Consider the following 21073-nt stretch of genomic DNA (forward strand, 5'->3'; position numbering starts at 1 on the left):
TATCTATCTATCTATCTATCTATCTATCTATCTATCTATCTATCTATCTATCTATCTATCTATCTATCTATCTATCATCTATCCCCTTCAACTATTTTCATACTGAGAAAAGTTTCATCATTTACAATGATCATTTTTCCATGTAGGAATGTTAATAGTTCAACTTTGATAAGTTCCTTATGATTTCTTTTCCCTATTTATCTTCTCATGCTTCTCTTGCTTCTTGTATCTGAATGTCAAATTTTTTATTCAACTCTGTTTTTTTCATCAAGAATGCTTGAAAGTCCTCTTTTCCATTGAATGACCATATTTTCTCCTGAAACATGATACTCAGTTTTGCTGGGTAGGTGATCCTTGGTTTTAATCCCAGCTCCTTTGCCCTCCAGAATATCAATTCCAAGCCCATCCATCCTTCAGTGTAGAAGCAGCCAGATCCTGTTCATCCTGATTGTGTTTCCACAATATTCAAATTGTTTCTTCCTGGCCGCTTGTAATATTTTCTTCTTGATCTGAGAATTTCAGAGCCTGGCTATAATGTACCTAGGAGTTTTCTTTTTGGGATCTTTTTCAGGAGTTGATCTGTGGATTTTTTCAACCTCTATTTTACCCTCTGATTCTAAAACATCAGGGCAATTTTCCTTGAGAATTTCTTAAGGGATGATTTCTAGGTCCTTTTTTTGATCATGGCTTTCGATGATTTGGCATCTATGTGTTGATAATTCTGGAAACGGCCACCACTGCTGGTAATCTGGAGTCCCTCCAGCCGGGGGCTGGTCAGGCCTGCCCTGGGGCTAAGACTTCCAGCTTGAGCTGGGCTGGGATTGGCTCCCAAAGTACTGTGCTGGCCAATTCCTGCCGGCCTGCTGGGCTGTCCTCAGCAGGAGGTTAGCTTCTCTGTGTCATTTTGTGAGTTCTGCAGCTCCAAAGTTTGTTCAGAGTCACCTTTTACATGAATTGGAGGTGGTGGGAGCCAGAGCTTCTTGGAGGACCTGCTTCTACTCCGCCATCTATATCATTCATTTTTATGGTGGGTTTTGTTCTTCCCATTTACATTGTTTCTTTTGTTTCCTAGACTCTCTTTACTTCACTTTCTATCAGTTCATGACTATACTTATACAATTCATTGTTTTTTATATTACAATAATTGTTCCTTTCATATGCTATATACATTTTCAGGCATTCCCTAGGTGATGGATATCTATTTTTGGTTCTGTGGAGCTAGATAAATATTTCAGTACATAGGGAGCCTTTCTTTTTAAATAAAAACTTCCTTGACCCTTGCAGTGGAATCTTTTGGTCAGTGCTTATGGACATTTTTTGACACATTTTCATTACTCCAAATTGTTTTCTAGAATGGTTGTACTGATTCACAATAACAACAATGCATTCATATATCTGTCATTCCACAACCCCTCCAATATTGATTATTCTCCTCTTTAGTCATTTTTACCATTTTGCTTTCTGTGAGATGAGACCTCAGGATGGTTTTGATTTGTTTTTCTCTTATCCATAACAGTTTGGAGCATTCTTTCATATGGTGGTTAGTAGATTGCACTCCTTTTGAGAACTGTTTGTTTCTTTTTGACCACTTACAAATTGAAGAATTATTTTGTTCTTATATAATTTTTTTAGTCATCTATATATCTTCAATTCCAAATACTTATCTAAATACTTATCTAAGAAGTTTGATACAAAGATTCTTCCTCCAATTAAATGCTTTTTTTCTTATGCTAGATGTATTCATATTTTCTTAGATGCGCTGATTTTGTTTGCTTTATTCACTGTGCCACATAGCCACCCCAAGGACCTTTTTTTTTAAGGTAGCAAAAATCATGTTGCCCAAAATATTGACATCAGATTTCATCTATTAGATGTTAAATTGTTATTGTTATTACATATTCATTTATTTAATGCCATTTGCATGGCAATCTGTAGGAACACATATTATCCTTTACAAATTGGCCCATAATTATTATTATTAATTAAATTAAACTCATTAATTAATTAAATAAAAATTATGTTTAAACTTTTTTATTAATTAAATTTAAATGCAATTTAATTATTAAATTTAAATTAAACTTAAATGATAAGTTAAATTTAATTGATTAAATTTAATTAATTAAACTCATTAATTAAATTAAATTAATTAAAATTAAACTCATTTTTTAAAAAAGTGCTGACTAATTATTTAAAAGGACAGAATTCAAGCCCATGCACTGTTTTGTCTTCAGGTAACACTATTCTAACATGAGTATTGGAACACTCTCTTTCTGCCTCTAATTGTTGACTTCCCTGGTTTCCTTTAAGTCACAACCAAAATTTCACCTTCCATGGGAAGTCTTTGCCAACCCCTCTTTATTTCCTATTTATCCTGTATATTGCTTGCTGTGTGTGTTTAATATATATATATGTATGTATGTATGTATGTATGTATCTATCTATCTATCTATCTATCTATCTATCTATCTGTGTCTTTGCATGTTATCCCCATTAGATTGTAAGCTCCTTGAGGATAGGCACTTTAACCTCTTTTTGTATAGCCAGTGCCTAGCACAGTGGCATAGTATGTGCTTGATAATTGTTTATTGATTGATTGATTGATGATCCCTTTATCCTTCTAACTCTATATAACTGAACAGACTTCATTTTCTCCTAAATTGTTATGACTTCTTTCAATCCTTCATCAGCTTCATCTAACATACCTAAATCATTTAAGTAAGCAGTTTGTGTTCTCTTTGTTCCTTTTCTTTTATTCTAAATATGTTCTTATTGATTATTTTTTTTAACACTACAGATCCTATTAATGTTTCACCCTCCATAGAACCCACCGTTATGCCAAAGAATTACAGTTAAGCAAAACAAATAAGCATCATCGATTATGTGCCAACATATGCCACATTCTGTACCTGTAGTCTTTTTCCTCTCTGTAAAAAGGAGCAAGGTATTCATCAGCCCTCTGAAGTCAAGATTGTTCATTGTATTAATCTGAATTCTGATGTCTTTTACTGTTGTTTTCCTTTATGTTGTCTATGTAATGAATAATGGCTATTGTATATTAATGATCTTTTGATTCTGCTTACTTCAATTCCTACAAGTCTTCCCAGATTTCTCTGAATTTTTCAAATTCATCTTTTCATCACAAATTCATAATTTCATTATAATAATATTTATGTTTCATTAAAATAATATTCCATCACATTAATATGCCACATATGTACTTCCCATGCTAATGGGCACCCACATTCTTTCCACCTTTTTGCTATGACAAAAGCTCAGCTGTGAATATTTTACATTAAGTTTAAGAGTCTTTCACTGTGTCTTTCACCCATTTCCTGAAATGGAGATTACTGATTCCAAGGGTATGAAAAATGAAGTCAGTTTTCTAGCATTCACTGTACCTTTTCCAATTTATATAATCATAAGCAAGAAACATACCATTAGTTAGCATATTCCAGGATGAATGTTTTGAATAAGATAATCTGATTAATAATTATCCTAAGTGCTCTAATTTTTGTAAAATTAAAACATAGTAAAATACCATCAGTATTATATCAAATCTGACTCAAATTCATACTTTTAGACTCCTTGCCTTTATTAACCAAACAAACAAGAAATTATATTTGGGGGCAGGTAGGTGAGACAGTGACACACTGGCCCTGGAGTGAGGAGGATCTGAGTTCAAATGGGGCCTCAGACATGACACACTATGTGACCTTGGGCAAGTCACTTAACCCCAATTGCCTTGCCTTCCCCCCTCAAAAAAAAAAAAGAAATTATATTCAGTATGGTTTTAGCTCAGCTTGGTTTTAACTACTCTGACAATCAGTATAACTAAGCTTCAATTCCTTTCTCTGATGCATGCTGACATTGTTACCCTTGGAAAATTATTAATCTCTCAGTGCCCCAAACAACTCTCTTACACTGTAAATTTCAGAAAGTTGCCAAACCATTGAAGTAAATTTTCTCACTAGAAATAAAACTCATAGACCCAAACAAAAGAAAGAAAGGTTTTAATGTGAATATTTTAAAGTTTTGTCTAATCCTTAAATCAACTCCTATCTTAACATCCTTACCTAAACTAGGGACAGATGTAATTCTTGCACTGGTTTCCATGTTGCATGAATCAGCCCTGGCAGCTTATTCCAAGTTTCATTTGGTTTGTACTTCAGTTCTACTCTAGAGATTTGGTAACTGGTCAGTGGAATCTTAATCCAGAGATGGAGAACTCAAGATCGATAACCTTGTTTCGGTTTCTTCCAGGGCACCCTTAGGGTATACTGGCAAGTCTGCAAGATTCCTACCCAAGGAAATTAGAGAATGCAACCAAATCAATTACCAGCTCAGACCATGGCTACTATTTAACATAGTGGAATCATGAAGTGCAATTAGAAGCTAGGAGACATCAGTCAGAAGCCTGTTTTAAGATGGACTGACTGAGTAGGACCTCTTATACTTTTGATGAATTGCTTTGTTTCATCCACAGATCTCAGGTTCTTTTTCCATTCCTCCCTTTCTTAACCAAACTCCTTGAATATTTACATCCTTTACCTCTGTTTCTTTTTCCTCTATCTAAAACTTTTGCAATCTGCCGCCAGTCTAATGGCATGTTCTCAGTCCTCATCCTTCTTGGCTCTCTGGAGTATTTGACACTTTTTCCTAGTTCTTCTCCTATCTCTCTGACTGTTCCTTTTTTCTTTGCTGGAAGCATAGGATTGCTCTGAATCATTCTTACTAATTGGGATTGTATCGAGCAGCTTTCCTCTTTCTTCCCTTTATATTATGGCAACCCCAGTCTATCTCTTGAGCTCTGTGTTCACTTTGCCAACTGTCCATTGAACAATTCAAATAGGATGTCCCATTTCAAACTTAGTATGATTAAAGCAGAACTCATCAATTATTTTTTTGAGCTTTGCTATGACTATAAAGTCCCATAAACCACATCAATTCCAAAATCTTGTAGCCACTTCTCTAACACCTCTTGACTACACCTCTTACTCTTTATTTAAGCAGCTTAGTTTAGGCCCTCATCACTCCTCACTAGGGTTATTCAATAATTCCTTAACTGGTTTCCCTGTCTCTAATCTCTCCCCACTATAATACACCCTCAACATAACCATCAAAGTGATTTTCCCAGAGCACAGGTCCGACCATGTTACTTCCTACTCAATAGACTCTACTGGTTCCTTTTTATTTATAGGACTATGAATTGCTCCACCATTGAAAGGTCTTTAGAACTTAGCTTCATCATCCCTTTCCAGAATCCTTACACATTAAATGCCTCAGCATACTCCACAGTCCAGCCATACTGTCCTTTTTGCTATTCCTTGCATACTTCATTTCCCCTCTCCATGTTTTTTTGAACAATCTGTTTCTCATTAACAATATGCTTTCCTTTCTCACCTCTAAATCTTGAAATTTCTGGTTTCCTTCAAGATGTAACTCATGCAACCTTTTCCTTGAGGCCTTTCTGGTCCCCCTTAACTGCAAGTGTCTTTTGCTTCAAGGTAACTTTGCCTATGCTTTGTATGTGTTTTGCATAAACAATATGTGTATTTTGTCTGCCTAATTAGAATGTATTCTCTTTCAGGGCAGGGACTTTCACTTTTATCATTGTAACCAGTGTGTAGGACAGTTGCTGGCACATAGTAGACTTAGAATATGATCTCTTAGATTTAATTATCATCTCTATGCTGATGATTCTCAAAGCTGCCTGTCCTGTCCCATACTCTCTGCTGATGTCCAGTCTCACATCTCCAATGGCCTTTCAGACATTTTGAACAGGATGTCCAGTAAACATCTTAAACTTAATATATGTAAAATGGAACTCAAAATCTTTTCCCCTAAACCATTTCCCACCTTGTCTGTTACTATAGAGGCCAACACCATCTTGCCATTCCCTCAGGTTTGCAACCTAAAAGCCATCCTGGACTTCTCACTACCATGACCCTCCTCCCTACCATGTCCAGTCTGATTCCAAGATCTGTCAATTTAATGTTTCTAACATCTTTCCAACATACCCCCCTTCTCTTCTGAGGATGAAAACAGGATCAAGGTCAGCGTCTGCATTGATGGCAAATTATTTAACTTGAAAAGGCTACAAGCCAAGACTGAAGGGGCGGGAGAAGTGCTGTATGCTTTTATGTTTGCCGATGATTGTGAATTCAGTGCAGCCATGGAGGCTGAGATGTAACAAAGTATGGATCTGCTGCTTGTGCTAATTTTGGGAGGCTCCAAAAGAAAAAGTGAGAGAGAAAAGGTATTAAGACTGACTACCCAACTAAAGATCTACAAACCTGTTGTGACCTCATTGTTGTATGCCTGTGAAAATTAGCACCAAGCCAGGAAACTGAATTGCTTCCATTTGAATTTTCTTAGGAAGATTCTAAAGATCACCTGGCAGGATAAGGTACCAGACACTGAGATACTTTCTCAAGCTAAAGTGCCAAGCATTCAAACTCTGTTGCAGAGAGTGCAACTCCAGTGGGCTGGCCATGTTGTTCTAATGCTAATCATACATTTATCTAAATAACTATTTTATGGAGAATTCACATGAGGCAAACACTCACATGGAGGTCAGAAGAAGCAATGCAAGGACACTCTCAAGATCTCTCTGAAGAACTTTGTAATCAGTCGCATGACATGGGAGACACCAGCACTGGACAGCCCAACATGGTGTGCCCACATCAGAGAAGGTGCTATACTCTATGAGTGGAGCAGAATTGCAGTAGCTCAAAAGAAATGTGAGATGTGCAAATTTAGAGACATCTCCACTCCCAATGTTTAAGTGAACTATTTGTGCCCAACCTGTGGTATAGCCTTCTGAGCTTATATTGATGTGATTAGCCACAGACACACTGTACCTTGATTCCAGTATTGTGATATAATTTTGGTCCTCTTTGAGAACAAAGGGTAACAACCAAACCATCCAAATGCTACTGTCATGTAGCACAGGCCCTCATCACCTCTTGACTTGTTTACTACAATAGTCTACTGGTACTACAATAGTCTTCCTGTTTCAGATCTCTCCCCACTCCAGTCCATCTTCCATTCAGTCACTGAGGGGATTTTCCTAAAATGCAGATGTGAACGTTTCACACACACACACATACACACACAAACACAAACACACCAATAAATTCCAGTGGCTTCCTATTACCTCCAGGAGCAAATACAAAATGCTCTGTTTGGCATTCAAAGACCTTCCTAACTTACTTCCTACCTTTTTCAGTTGCACTTTACTCTCCGACACTTGCTCTAGTGATGCTGGTCTCCTGAATGTTCCACTAGCCATATATTCCATCTCTCAATCTCTCAATTCTGGGCATTTTCTCTGGTTATCTCTCATCCCTACAATGCTCTCTCTCCTCAACTTCAACAGCAAAAAAAGGATTTAATGATGCAAGTAGATTATCCTAGAATTCCACAAAAAGTTCGTTAGATATACTATAGTGGAAAAGATGAAAGAAGTTTAGTGGGAATACATGGACAGAAAATAGAATAAATTCATGTGGGATCCAGAAAGGGACGTATTTTACAGTATAAAAGAAGAGGCTTATCTTGACTAAGTTATTTCTGTATTGTAAACAAGAAAAGGTTGTTTAAAACAGAGGAGCCAGAAGAAAGGATGGAAATATAAGAAGTTATGATCACAGAGGAGAATTTTAGTTTTTAATGTGTCATATGCTTATCTGAACCAAATAGTGGAACCAAATAAGAAAAATGAAAGATTATGAAATTGGAATTGACTGATATGACAGTAGTAGAATGTTCTACAATACTGTAGATTTGGGGTGGATCTGCAAGTTGTTATTTCAACTATATGTGAGGAGATATAAGTTGGTGAGCTCCCTATAGACTGTCACAAGGAATCAACGATGCAAAAAGAGTACATATCTATTTTCTCTACTAACAAGTATGTTTATATCATATACCATGTTCTGTTTTGAGCAGGCTAAAGTTATTAATCTTAGTGTAACATCCTTACTTGTTACTGATGAAAATATTCTATTTTCTCTTAAGAGTAAAACATAAAATATTGTAGAGTTGAAGTGGTTCAGAAGGTGGAATTTAATTGTAATTACTAAAGTTGAACTCATTTCCTTTCAGATTTTGACAGTGAAAGTAGAAGGCTTTGCTAAATATCCTAAGGGCATTATTCAACGTTCGGATGTGGAAAAGTTCCTTTCAAAGAAGAGCAGATTTCCCAAGAACTACATGTCTCAGTACTTTAAACTCTTGGAAAAGTTTCAGATCGCTTTACCAATAGGAGAAGAACATTTGCTAGTTCCAAGCAGGTAAACTCTAAATATAAATGCAATATAGATGACTATAAATTTTCATTTCATTTTTTAAATCATGGAGTTGGATTATTTGATGCATGTGTTAAGCAACTTTTTTTTTTTACAATATCATTTCTCCCTTAGAGATTGTAATATTGTACCCAAAACACATACAAGACCCAAGTAACAATTTAGAAGTGAACCCTTTATTGGTGCCATGTTGGCTGATCAGGACCCCTCCCCAGATCGAACAGCCCCGAACCCAGGCAAAGCTTCAGCTTTTAAAGGAACACCACACGGTCAAAGGTTAGGTATTACATAAGCAGGAACTTGCAGAGCCTAAAATCAGTGACTGGTCAGTACACATTTTGAAACTCCCACTGGTGCCAAGTCTCCCTAGGTGGGGCTAAAGCCGGTAGTCCGCCCACCTCCATGAAGGAGAGCTGGCTGGGGAAGGGTGGAGCTAAACCTGGCAGTCTGCTCACTTCCATGAAGAAGAGCTGGTTGGGGAGGAGACCCAGAATGGGGCCAGGTACAACATTCCCCACTTCTTATGTGTGTGTGTCAAACCCTTGACACAGCCAGGCCTGCATCATACAGGTCAGTCAGTTCTGTTCCCAAGGGCTGGTAGTGGAGATACCTAACTATGAGCAATTTAACAGTTAATAGGGACTTAACAAATTGTAGAAAATGATTAATGAGGTAGGGTCCTATAATCAGAGCCATAGTCTGGAGGAGGAAGGGGCCAGATACAACATTTACCCCACTCCTCATGGACAGAGTGTCAAACCCTTGACCCTTGACACAGTACAGTGGGGCCACATTTTCCCATTGGTCCTCTGGTTGAATTTCTCCAGGAAAGAAGCTGTCCCAGTAAAGGCCAGGTCCGCACTCTTGGGAAAGCTGTCTGCATCTGATGTCATCTTTTTCAGATCCCTTGGCTCAGAGGAAGGGTAATCTTTAGATGACTAGAGTTCATACGTACAATACATACAAGCTGGCACAGCCAGCCAGACCTGACAAGAGTTCTCAGAAACATGATTTAACACCAAGGGTACATATAAAGGTCCAGTTTTCTAGCCATGAAAGACTAGGTTCAAACAGTATAAACAAATAGTTCAGTTTTCTTAGCCACACAGGGCCCAAGCAATACAATAAGGTTTTCTCACAATTTTACAAAATGACATGATTACATTAAGTCAGTTACACAATTACATGTCACCAAGATAACCAAGAAAATTTACATACAAACTATAAAAGAATCACTATTAACATACAATTCCTTGTATCCCAGTGACCTATTCATTTAAACAATACTTTTGAATCCCAGATGCCTTATGTAGTTACAGAATTTAAAAAGTTCTGCTTTTCCAGTTCAGATCTAGATAATTCTGACTTAATATAAATTGGTACAAACAATCACTTAAAATTGGTCCCACATTTTTGAAACTTCAGAGAATTTTCAGTTTATTTATTATTTGTTATTCCTTAACATAGAAATGGTTTTAGGTTTTCTTACCTAAATCCTGTTCCTTTAAATGTGAAGATGTATCTTAGAGGAATCTATCTGATCCTATTGCTTTCCTCAAAATTTGATATCTTTTTAAATTAGACATCTATTACATTACATCTTTGTAAGTTATTATTCTTTTACTAACATAAAGTCTTAAATGATATCTGTCTTTTTCACCTCAAGGAAAAGTAAACCTTTAAAATTGGAATTCATTAAACTAAGTTAGTGTCCTTGAGTAACATAAATTCCCAAAGTATTATTTCAGATTAAATTCCTAGATACTTGCAGAATTCCTGTATATCACAAAGTTTAGTCTTAAGCAGTTTGCATAACTTTCTGCACATTTTCTAATTCTAGATAAAATAATATTAGATTTCTCAGTAAGATAACACAAAAGAGCTCATATCTTTTGCTGACTACTTACTCTGATCATAGAAAATTTGCTATAGAAGGAAAAAATCAGGGACACATGACATTCCAAATATGACAGGATAAAACATCCTTGACTCTGTTTAACTTCAGATAGAGTCACAGTGATCAAATCATGCAGTATCTGTTCCACCTCATAGCTAGACTCAGGAAATTCCGGAGAGGAACATCCCTTTGCAAAGCAACATCATGGGTAAACTGAGCCTGAAGGAATCCCATCCCAGACTGAGGCTGAGATTGCTCCTTCAGCTTTTCCCAAATTCAGACTTCCTTCTGTTAACAGTACAGGATTACATTCCCTCTGAGTTTTCTCAGATACTGAGTTAATGCAGACAACTATATCCCAAGTACCTTTTACCTTAAACAGCAAATTTCACCAATCACAGATTAGAGCCAGTTTTTATTCTTACGGAGCTGCAATAAGCAGTAAGAATCTCATATGAAAGGGATTCCATTTAGCACCTGTCTTTCCCAAATGCATACTTCTCCAAAGCCAATGGTTAGAAATCCCTTCTACTTATTTCACACAGACTTGCAACTTCTCAGCAAGCCAGGTTCATGGTTTAGGAACTACATATCAAAAACAAGTTCCTTTCCTGTGGCTGATGACCTAGCCTTGACAAATGGTTTCTAGGGACACCTAACCCTTCCTTTCCATACACACAAGCAATTTTAAGTTTACAAAACTTCTTTTTAAAACAAAGACAAACTTGGATGAATAGCTTTAAATTGTCAAATTTTTATAATACAAAAACCCAATTCACATGCAACACAATCCGGATTTTAAAAATTGCTGTAACACTAGTCCTTTTACTTCAAAAAGTTTTTTTTTTCAAATTTCACTAGCTAAGCAGACTTTTAGAAACACAATACAATTTTAGAAAGATGGCAACAACATAACTATGAATTTCAAATGACATCATGTGACTTATAGAATAATTTGATCTTATTACTCCTGCTATTCAAAAACCACTTCAAAGTTAGAGAGATAATAATGTATCCAACACATGCCAGACATTATACTAAATAGTTTTACAATCGTTGTACCATTTTAATCCCATAACACTATTAATTTTCCCTTTTACTAATTCAGGAAACAGGTCAAGCAGAGATAGCAGAAACTTCTGGCTGTTAAGGAACCAGCAATCCCAATAGAATACAATTTTCCAATTTCTTAATGATTAATTCTCAGAATCTGCTAAGATGTTTTTAGCCATATCTAACTTTTCATTGTAATTCCAGGTTGACCAACCCCAAAACCACAAGGAAAAAGCAGCCTTTAGAAATCTTTGACTGCCTGTTAAATCTAACAAGATAACAAACTCATTCACAGAACACACAACACAGACTCAGAGACATTGACAGACAACTGACAAAATATAAATATGACGTCCACATTTAACTACCAAAAGGATAAGGGTGAATTAGAGGCTTGTTATCAACATTTTGCTTGGAGCACCTCTGCAATTAGTACCCTGGCTTGTCCATCCACTTCCCAGGTCCGAAATTCCTTCAAAGGGGATCTAGTTAGCACAGAGAGAACCCAGAATCTCTTTCCAGAGGGGATCTAATTACAGAGAGATACCAGAAGGTTTTTTTTTTTTTTTTGCTGTACAGAGGGGATCTAGTTAGCACAGAGAGATCGCAGAATTTCTTTCCAGAGGAAATCTAGTTAACACAGAGAGATCCCAGAATTTTTTTTTCCAGAGGGAATCTAGGTAATACAGAACGCTTTGCAAATTGATCCCTGACCCTTGAGCTAGCTTTAAGAGAATTTTGGACTTCATCTAAACTAGTGGGAAGTTCGTTGGAAGCTGAGAATAGAAGAATTTACCAACCTCATCAAGGTCAAGATTCCAGGAAGAATGAATCCTTAGGCGCCTGAATCATTAACTTTGATGAAGTGAGGTGCTGTTTAGCCATTCAGCAGTTCCAATCTGTGTCACCGGCACCATTACTGTCAACTTCTAATAAGGTTTGGTTAAAAGAGACAAACCAATAGTGATACACAGTTTATTCCCCAAAGCTAGCAGAACTTGCTCGAGGAGTGTTGGACAAAAGTCCTGACTGATGAACAGAGGAATCATAAGACATTTTATACATTTTTAGAGCCATATCAATTCAGGATGACCATGTCACAAAACTTTATGACTTCTATTTGTTACCATCTATATGTGAAACAGAGTTCCTTGGTTGTAAATGCAAATTGACAACGACCAAAGCAGGGCCTATTTACATTTTATAGTCTCAGGATGTCTGTTTTGTTGTCATGAGTAAGTCTCAAGGTAAGGGAAATCTCACCTTTGGTCTTTGAAGTTGCTAACACAGGGAAAGGCATTTTTAAAATCAACCAAAGCATTTTGTTTGATTAATTCAGACTTTGGCTAAAATATGATGTTAAATGATTATCAATATTTAATTTACTGGTTATCCTCAATAGGAACAAATTAGTGTTATTGAAGTTTTAATGAAAATGCAGAATGATGATTTTCTTTTTTCCATTTCAGTTTGTCTGATCAAAGACCTGTGATAGAACTTCCCCACTGTGAAAACTCTGAAGTTATTGTTAGGGTGTATGAAATGCCTTATTTTCCTATGGGATTTTGGTCCAGACTGATAAATCGATTACTTGAAATTTCTCCTTACATGCTTTCAGGCAGAGGTATGTATTTAATGCCAGTAAATTGCTCAAAGATTTTTAATATTTTGCAATAAAAAGTAGCAAGGCATGTGAGTACTATCTATAATGATGTATGAAATACCTCACCTATTCACACTTCTTGTGCATGAACCTTAATAATTAGGTATACAGCTGAGAATCATTAGTTTCTAAACAACCAAAATAAATATGTAGCCCAGGTATAGAAACAGCCCCTTAAATAAACAAGGTAGCCTGAAAATGCAGACCTCCCACCTTCCCTCTCTGGATTAGTTTACTCACCCAGCTTGTACTCACAGTAGTAGATCTGGGTTTACCAAAAGGAAGCACACCATACTGCTACTACTCAGATTCTTTTATGAAAGCCCTAGTGGTAAGCCTGGTGTGAGAAGGGATACACTCCTGTTATTCATTACTATAGCTCTTGAGACCCCACCAGTGTGCTTCCTATTTACACAAAATTAGTTGTCATAACAGCATTTACTTTTATACCAGAAGACAAGACCAAGAATAAGAATAAAAGAAGACAAAACAAGAATAATCAAAATATACCCTAACCACCCATAAATCTTAGTCATACTTCCCCATAAATGTATAGTGTCCTTGGAAAAAAGTGGGCACACTTTTCTTAAAGAAACCTAGAAGAAAAATAAAGAGTAGGCACTGATGTGTCTAGGACAACTCACTACTCTAAATGGAAGGCCTTGTTCTTGTTCTCTGAAGAACAGTCTCTATCATGAATCACTGGTGAGGAAAGAAACCCACCACTTTTCCGCTATTTCCCTTCTGGTCCTCACAGCTCTTCTGCTGGGTGAAACTGCTTCTTGGCTACTCTTGGACTCTTAGAACTCTTTTGGCAGTATACTGCAATGATAAACAGTTCTCTTAATCTAGAGAGTTAACAAACTCCTCAGATCTGAGAATTTTTTTCTCTCAAAAGCAAAGAGGTCAGTAGAGAATAACACAGACACTCCTGAGAAGTTTCCCTTCTCTTAGGCTATACAGTTGGCTCTAGGGGGCAATAAATTCAGGCAACTCCCCACACAGCAGCAGAATTTAACTCTCCAAGATGCTCACTAAAATTTCAGAGCCAATCAGTGGTCAAATTTCTTATCTGATTTAGCACTGCTTGCTTGCTGCTTTCTGTCTTCTGTAAGCAACTTTTCTTATTGCCTTATGTTATTTCTGTCCCAACTCTTGTGTCCAACTTTCTCCTTCTTTTCTCCTATTGTTTTATTTATTTTTTTTGGACAGTATATTGCATTCTGGACCTGGAGCCGAGAAGACCTGAGTTCAACGATCTCATACACTTAAAAGCTGTGTAACCCTAGAAAAGTCACTTAACTACAATCTGCTTCAGTTCCTTATCTGTAAAATGGAAATAATATTAGCGATCTCCCAGGGTTATTGTGAGGATAAAATGAGATAATATTTGGAAAGCACTATGTAAATGTTAGCTGCTGCTGCTACTACTATTACTACTACTACTACTGCTATGATTACTATTATTCTAATGCCTCAGATCAGTGCCTCCTTGTAAGCAGTGATGTGAAAAACAATTATTTCACCTTTTTGTCAGGTGAAATTTTCTTTCAGTCTTTATATTATTTTCCCATATTCTCCAAATAATTGTTTGGCTTATTAAATATATATAAGCCAATGAACAATTATATCCTATAGCTATCTCTTTTCTTTGACTTTATACAGGTCCTTTCAGGACATGTATCTGATGAGCACTTCTCTATCTGGTTCTCAGAACAGTCTGCATCTCTTAACATCATGTTACTTATGTTTTAAGTTGATTTTTTAAAATAAATTTTTCCTACACAGATGTTCATTTTGTTTCCCTTTCATCAAGGAAAATGTCCATATATGAAAGGTGCAATATCTCAGAGATATCATAGAGTCAAGAGAAAGGAATAATTGTTTCAGGCACTGTGCTAAACACTTTATCATCTCATTTGACCTTCACAACAACCATGAACAGCAGGTGCTGTTATTATCTCCATTTTTATCCATATTTATCCTTATTGTCCATTATTATCTCCACATTTGAGGAAACTGAGGCAGAGGTAAATGGCTTACCCAGAATCACACAGCTATTAGGTGTCTGAGACCTGATTTGAACTTAGGTCTTTCTGGCTCTGGACCTAGAACTTTATTCACTGGACTACCTTGCATGAAGGGCATGAAGTCCATGTGCTCAATTAAAGTGCATGCATTTAGCACATAGGAATGCCTTCCTAGGTCTTCAAGCAGGGTCTAAGCACTCTTCTTACAAACTTGGTCATCCAGTTTCCCAAGTCATGGAAGAAGTAGCTGATTGAAAGGAGAGGGTTAGCTAGAGGCAGGCTTTGGGACAGCAGAAAGAAATGATAGCTGACAGAATGATAATGAGGGAGTTGACAGGAACAAACACAGGAACTGACTCAAAAAATATAGCAGTCGGAAGTTAATAATAGCTAGCAGTATTCCCCTTGATAACAATACTATATTGTAATTATAGCATAGTATAGTAATTAATGTTTATAATAATCATGAAGCACCAAAAAATTCAGCCTTTGATAAGAAGCTTAGAAAGTCTACAGTGTATTTTAGCAAGATCTAATCAAATACTAATCAAATAAAATAAACAATTTACTTTACTTCTTGCATGAAAACTCAAACTTGATGTGTGGCAGGATTCAGATAAATGAGCTGTTACTATTTTTTGAAATGCGTCTTAACAAGAAACTCTTGTTATATTTCAATGTTGATGAGTAATTGGAATTATGAAAAAAAAAAGGTTAGAACATTAAGATTTCAGCACTATCTTTGATAGGAAGAATATTTATGAATACCTTTCATTGACTGAATTTCCTCCCAGGTCAGTTGCACTAAAACTACACAATTCCAATAATTTGTATAGTGGTATAAGCTTGTTATTGTTTATAATGGAAACTGACATATTTCTAAGCTGATCAATGGACATTTGAATTCAGTTCTGATTTTTAAAGATGAAGGATTTAATGATAAAGATAGTTCTTGATTTTTCAAAGAGTATTTTTTTTTGTATTATCCTTTTGCAATTGATCTGTTTTAGTGGCCAATGTTTTTTATTTCAAACAAAAACTACTCAATTTTTGTTTTATGTTATTTGTTTTGGGAATTTTATGTCAGTTTTGGTGGAGTTTAATATTGAAGATTATAAGATTTTTTGCAATTTCTTTCAGAACGGGCCCTTCGCCCCAACAGAATGTATTGGAGACAAGGAATCTATCTGAATTGGTCTCCTGAAGCCTATTGTCTGGTAGAATCTTCAATTTTGGACAATAGCTCAGAGAGTTCCTTGAAAATTACAGCACCTTCATGCAGAAAAGGTGAATCATTGATTCTAAATATTGTCTCACATTGTTTGAGAAAGGTTCATGTGTTTTCACTTTACAATTAAAAGCTTATTTATCATACAGCCATATATGAAATATCACAAATATATTGTGTTGTACTATATTATATTAATTATATAAAGAGATATATAATTATATCTATATACTATTTGAATATGATTTTAATTAACTATTTCTTGGATTGTATAGGCTGTATTATTTTGGGACAAGTTGTAGACCACATAGATTCTCTCATGGAAGAATGGTTTCCTGGTTTATTGGAAATAGATGTCTGTGGTGAAGGAGAAACATTGTTAAAGAAATGGGCTTTATACAGTTTTAATGATGGTGAAGCACAGCAAAAAATATTACTTGATGATTTAATGAAGAAAACTGAAGAAGGTATGTGCTTTAATAATTTGTTAAGTTGCAGCACCCTTTAATGAAGAGATGTGTTCATTTGAGAACTTCATTATACTATATAAGTGTGTGTGTGTGTGTGTGTGTGTGTGTGTGTGTGTGTAGTGGATCAGTGTAGCTGGTATCAGAATCAGAAATACCAAGGGTCAATTCCAGCTTCTAATTATGTGATCCTGGGCAAGTCACAAACTCTCAGTGCTCTGGGCAATTTCTCTAAGTCAAGAGGTTGCAGAGAATATGCTAATTGATTTGCTGGAGGAAATGTCTTTTTTTTTCCTTTTTTGAGGTGGGGAGGGCAGGGCAGTTGGGGTTAAGTAACTTGCCCAACGTCACATGGCTAGTCAGTGTTAAGTGTCTGAGGCTGGATTTGAAGTCAGGTCCTCCTGACTCCAGGGCCAGTGCTCAATTCATTGCGCCACCTAGCCACCCCAAGAGGAAATTTCTTCATCTTGAATTTCCCTCTACCAATGAAATTTCAGGTCCAGTTCTTATTATTCCATGCATATGGAATTAATATGTATATTAAAAGAGTCTTTAAAACATATTTTATTCTAGTATCCACAGGACAAAATAAAAATATACATTTTATTGTCCATTATGATTTCAGGATTTAAATACTGTACAAATATAAATACGCTTAATGAAAAAACTTTATGATGGAAAAGATAATAACTGAGAACATTCTAATTAGCTGTCTTTCCTTAGGTGGATTAGGATAGTTAGCAATATGCATTAACACAGCTAAGCTGGGAAGTGTAAGAGAATGTATGAGAGCATGTACAACTTTAGAGAATTCTGCCTGAAGCTCTTGTAACTAGTATAGATAGTAGGAATATTCTTTAGCACACCCACTAATGGGTATTTGTGTTTGTGAGCCAGTTTGTATGTGTTTTCTATGAGTTAAAGGGCCAATATGTATTTGCAAGTAAAGACTAGACAGCATGTACTCAACAGTCAGGCCTTTCTGTATATGTATGTGCTTTCTTGGTTGCCCACTTATATAGAATAGCATCAGGGGAGTTGTAATGTCTGTATCCTCTGAGGTAGGATATACATTTCTGTTGCTTATACTATGCATATGTGCATCTAATAGGATGGATTGTGATGAAAATCATGTATAGAGCAAGCAGATCTTTTATCCCTGAGAATACTTTCTCTATACCACTTTCTCACTCTAAGGGTATGCCAGTGTTCATAAGACCCTGCTTTTCAGGACTCATTCATTTCCCCAAATAGGTATGAACTTTTGAAAACTAGAGTTAATGGTCAGTATGAAATTTTTCAAAACTTCCAAATGGAAAAAATATAGAAAATGATGAGAATAAAGAGTAGATTTTAATAATACATGGTTGGAAAAAAAGTAAAGAATTAGAGGTGAAAAAAAAGGAAAGAAACATTTTCATGGCAGAGTAAATAAACACAAATGTATAAACATCCACATTCATCTACATCTGTACATAATTCTATATTATTTTCTGTCTATAAATATTTGAACTATAACATTTCAACAAAATCAGATGTGCCAGTACAAAAATTTGATGATGGGGTAAGCAGACCAAAGTGAGATTAATAAGTACTAGTCAGTAAAAAATAAATATTGAATGTTTTCATTTTTTAACTAATTGTCACATTTAACAAAAATTTCATATTTCTTCTCTTCACAGGCGATCTCTTAATCAATCCAGATGAACCAAGGCTTACTATCCCGATAGGCCACATTGCTCCTGATTTAATTTTGGCCGATATGCCTAGAAATATCATGTTGAATAACGATGAGTTGGAATTTAAACAAGCACCAGAATTTCTTTTAGGTAAATATTTTATAGCCCAATGGAGATATAGAGAAGTAGATGCCACATATGCACATGAAGATTGAACATACTTTATGTGTTTATTTCTTTAGTTTTTCTCTTTGAATTTTAAAACCATTAACATGTCATCATTCTCTTTGTAGATTTGTCATCATTATGTACATTCTGTTATGATTTGTATTTGGCATTTTATATTTGATGATGTTTTTTTTTTTCGTTAAAAAATTTGGATTTGTGTAGATTCATAGATAAAGAGCTAGAAGGGCACCTGAGAGGCCATCTCATTTTATAGCTGAGGAAACTAAGGCTAAGGGGAATTAAAAACATCAGAGCTGGGATTTGAACTCGGGTCCTCTTTAGAGCTAGTACTTTTTACTCTGTACAGTGTTGCTTCCCAGTGATAATAGAGTTTCACTGATATAGAGGTAGCATGAGATAGTCCATTGTAGAAATATAAAACTACTTGAAGAAAGGCCTTCTGAGGTTTCCTTTATTTCAGGATATGAAGAAGGTTTGAGGTTATCCTTATGTGGTAGATACTTTGCAACATTAGAAGAAATTGTGCAAATAGAGGCTATGCCTTATGTGGAGTGAGGCCATCCACTTTAACAATCTTGTGTTTCCTGGAAGTGTTGACACAATAAATTCACATACTTAAAAAAAAGCCTTTTGGATTTGGAATATCAAATAAGTTAAACTAGTTGCACAGAGCATCAAGTTCATGAAATCTCAGGTATTCATAGAGTCATCTGAAAGATGTGATGTGAAGGTTTGAATTAACATTAATGTGTAGTGCATGAAAACTTGTTGCTTTTTCAATTGTACTTTTACAAAACTGTTGACAAATTGAATCTTACTTAACCAGAGTTAGTATGCATGAGGATATTGTGATTGTTCATCTAAACCTCAGTATTTAATTCAGTTATTCAGAAATTTGAATGCGGGAATAACCAGGATAATACAGAACTATGTTTTGGGTATAATACAAATAAGTAAATTGTATAATTTGGCAACTGTAGTTTTCATGGTATAACACTGCTGAATTTTTTGAGCATCCATAAATAAATAATCTAGGTTACACAACTTATTTCATGCTTCTCTCTACCCATCCCCCATCCCCATGCATTTATGCATGCAATGTCTCTACTTCCTGTTTCTGTTTTCTGTTCCATCACTTTTAAGATCCCATTGTTTCCATTCTTCTCATTCTTTATTTCTGTATATTTGTTCATTCAACAACTATAATGTTATCATTTTAATTTTTATTAATGCAAATTGTTTTTATCACATTCACATCTAAATAAATGTATATATATGCATGTGCACTCACAACACACACACACACACACAACACACACACACTTCTCCCCTTCCCAGGAAAGTATCCTTTGTAACAAAGCTTAAAAAGAAAAGGGGAAAAAAGCAACTCAGCAAATCCAACCAATGTGTTAACTATGTCTCTCATTATATATAGCATTCTACCTCTATCAGCACTCCATATCTGTAAAGAAGGAATTGAGGTTTATTTTCAGCAAATATATATTGAATATATTCTACCTGGAGAGCACTGTAGTATACAAGGATGAGTGATGTGATCCCTGCCCTCTAGTGGATGTACTTAACTGAAATACAAGACATTGTATATATGCAGTTCTGAAGAGTGCCCTGAATAAGGAATTATAGGAATTCAGAGGAGAGAAAGATTACTTTGAGTTGGAAGTGGATGTAACATTTGACCTGGGCATTGGAGGTCTACTAAGACTTTGACAGCATAGTTTAGAGAGGAAATAATTTATAGGGAGAAGGAAAAGTCTAAGCAAATATTTAGTTATTGTTCAGTAATTTTTCAGTCATGTCTGACCCTTTGTGTGACCCCATTGACAAAGATCCTGGAGTGGTTTGCATTTCCTTCTCCAGCTCATTCTACAGATGAGGAAACTGAGGCAAACAGGGAAAAGTGACTTGCCCAGGGTCACACAGCTAGGGTCTGATGCCACATTTGAACTCAGGAAGATAAGTCTTCCTAACTTAGGCTTGGCACTCTATCTACTGTGCCACCTAGCTGCCCCTAAACAAATATAAAGACATATAAAAGAGCAAGATGTTCACTGCAAATGGTAAATAATCCAATTAAGCCAGAGCAGTAGGTACCTTTAGGGGAATGGTGAGAGAGAAAGCTAGAAAGAAGTTTCTTTAGATTGTACTGAATGTTAAAATACCTACTATGGAATTTGGGCAGTATTTGGCTTTAGGGAGCAACTGAGGGTGTTTGGATCCAGAGGAGTGACAAGATCAAAATATTATTTTATTCATTTTAAGATTACCTTGTTGTCTTGAAGTGGCTCACAGAATAGATTATATTGGGGGGAGGACTTGGAAACAGAAAGTTATTGCACTTGTGTTGGCATCAAATGAATGGTAAAAGCCTAAATTAGGATGGTGGCAATTTATAGGAAGAGACAAATTTAAGTACGTCTCACAATAAAGTGTAAGACTTGGCATTGTTCGGATGACGAAAGCAAGAGAAAAATCCAGATTTCTTGAATTGCTTTCAGAATTTCAAAGTTTTAGAATCAGGAAAGTGGTAATGCAATTAA

General features: G+C 35.8%; 1 protein-coding gene across 2 annotated transcripts in view; it reads left to right on the forward strand.

Moving 5' to 3' along the window:
• The window catches only part of LRRK2 (leucine rich repeat kinase 2), a 244910-nt gene that overhangs the window by 180759 nt on the left and 43078 nt on the right, over positions 1-21073 (forward strand). For both annotated transcript variants that reach the window (XM_069099462.1, XM_069099463.1), the window contains exons 34-38: positions 8107-8294; positions 12729-12883; positions 16093-16239; positions 16456-16647; positions 18330-18476. In XM_069099462.1, the coding sequence (XP_068955563.1) occupies positions 8107-8294; positions 12729-12883; positions 16093-16239; positions 16456-16647; positions 18330-18476 (829 nt within the window). The remainder of the gene's footprint in view (positions 1-8106; positions 8295-12728; positions 12884-16092; positions 16240-16455; positions 16648-18329; positions 18477-21073) is intronic.

This window comes from Petaurus breviceps, unplaced genomic scaffold (genome assembly GCF_028583685.1).
Source record: "Petaurus breviceps papuanus isolate PSGF00001 unplaced genomic scaffold, PetGlider_PUasm1.0 379, whole genome shotgun sequence".
NCBI classification, from domain to species: domain Eukaryota; kingdom Metazoa; phylum Chordata; class Mammalia; order Diprotodontia; family Petauridae; genus Petaurus; species Petaurus breviceps.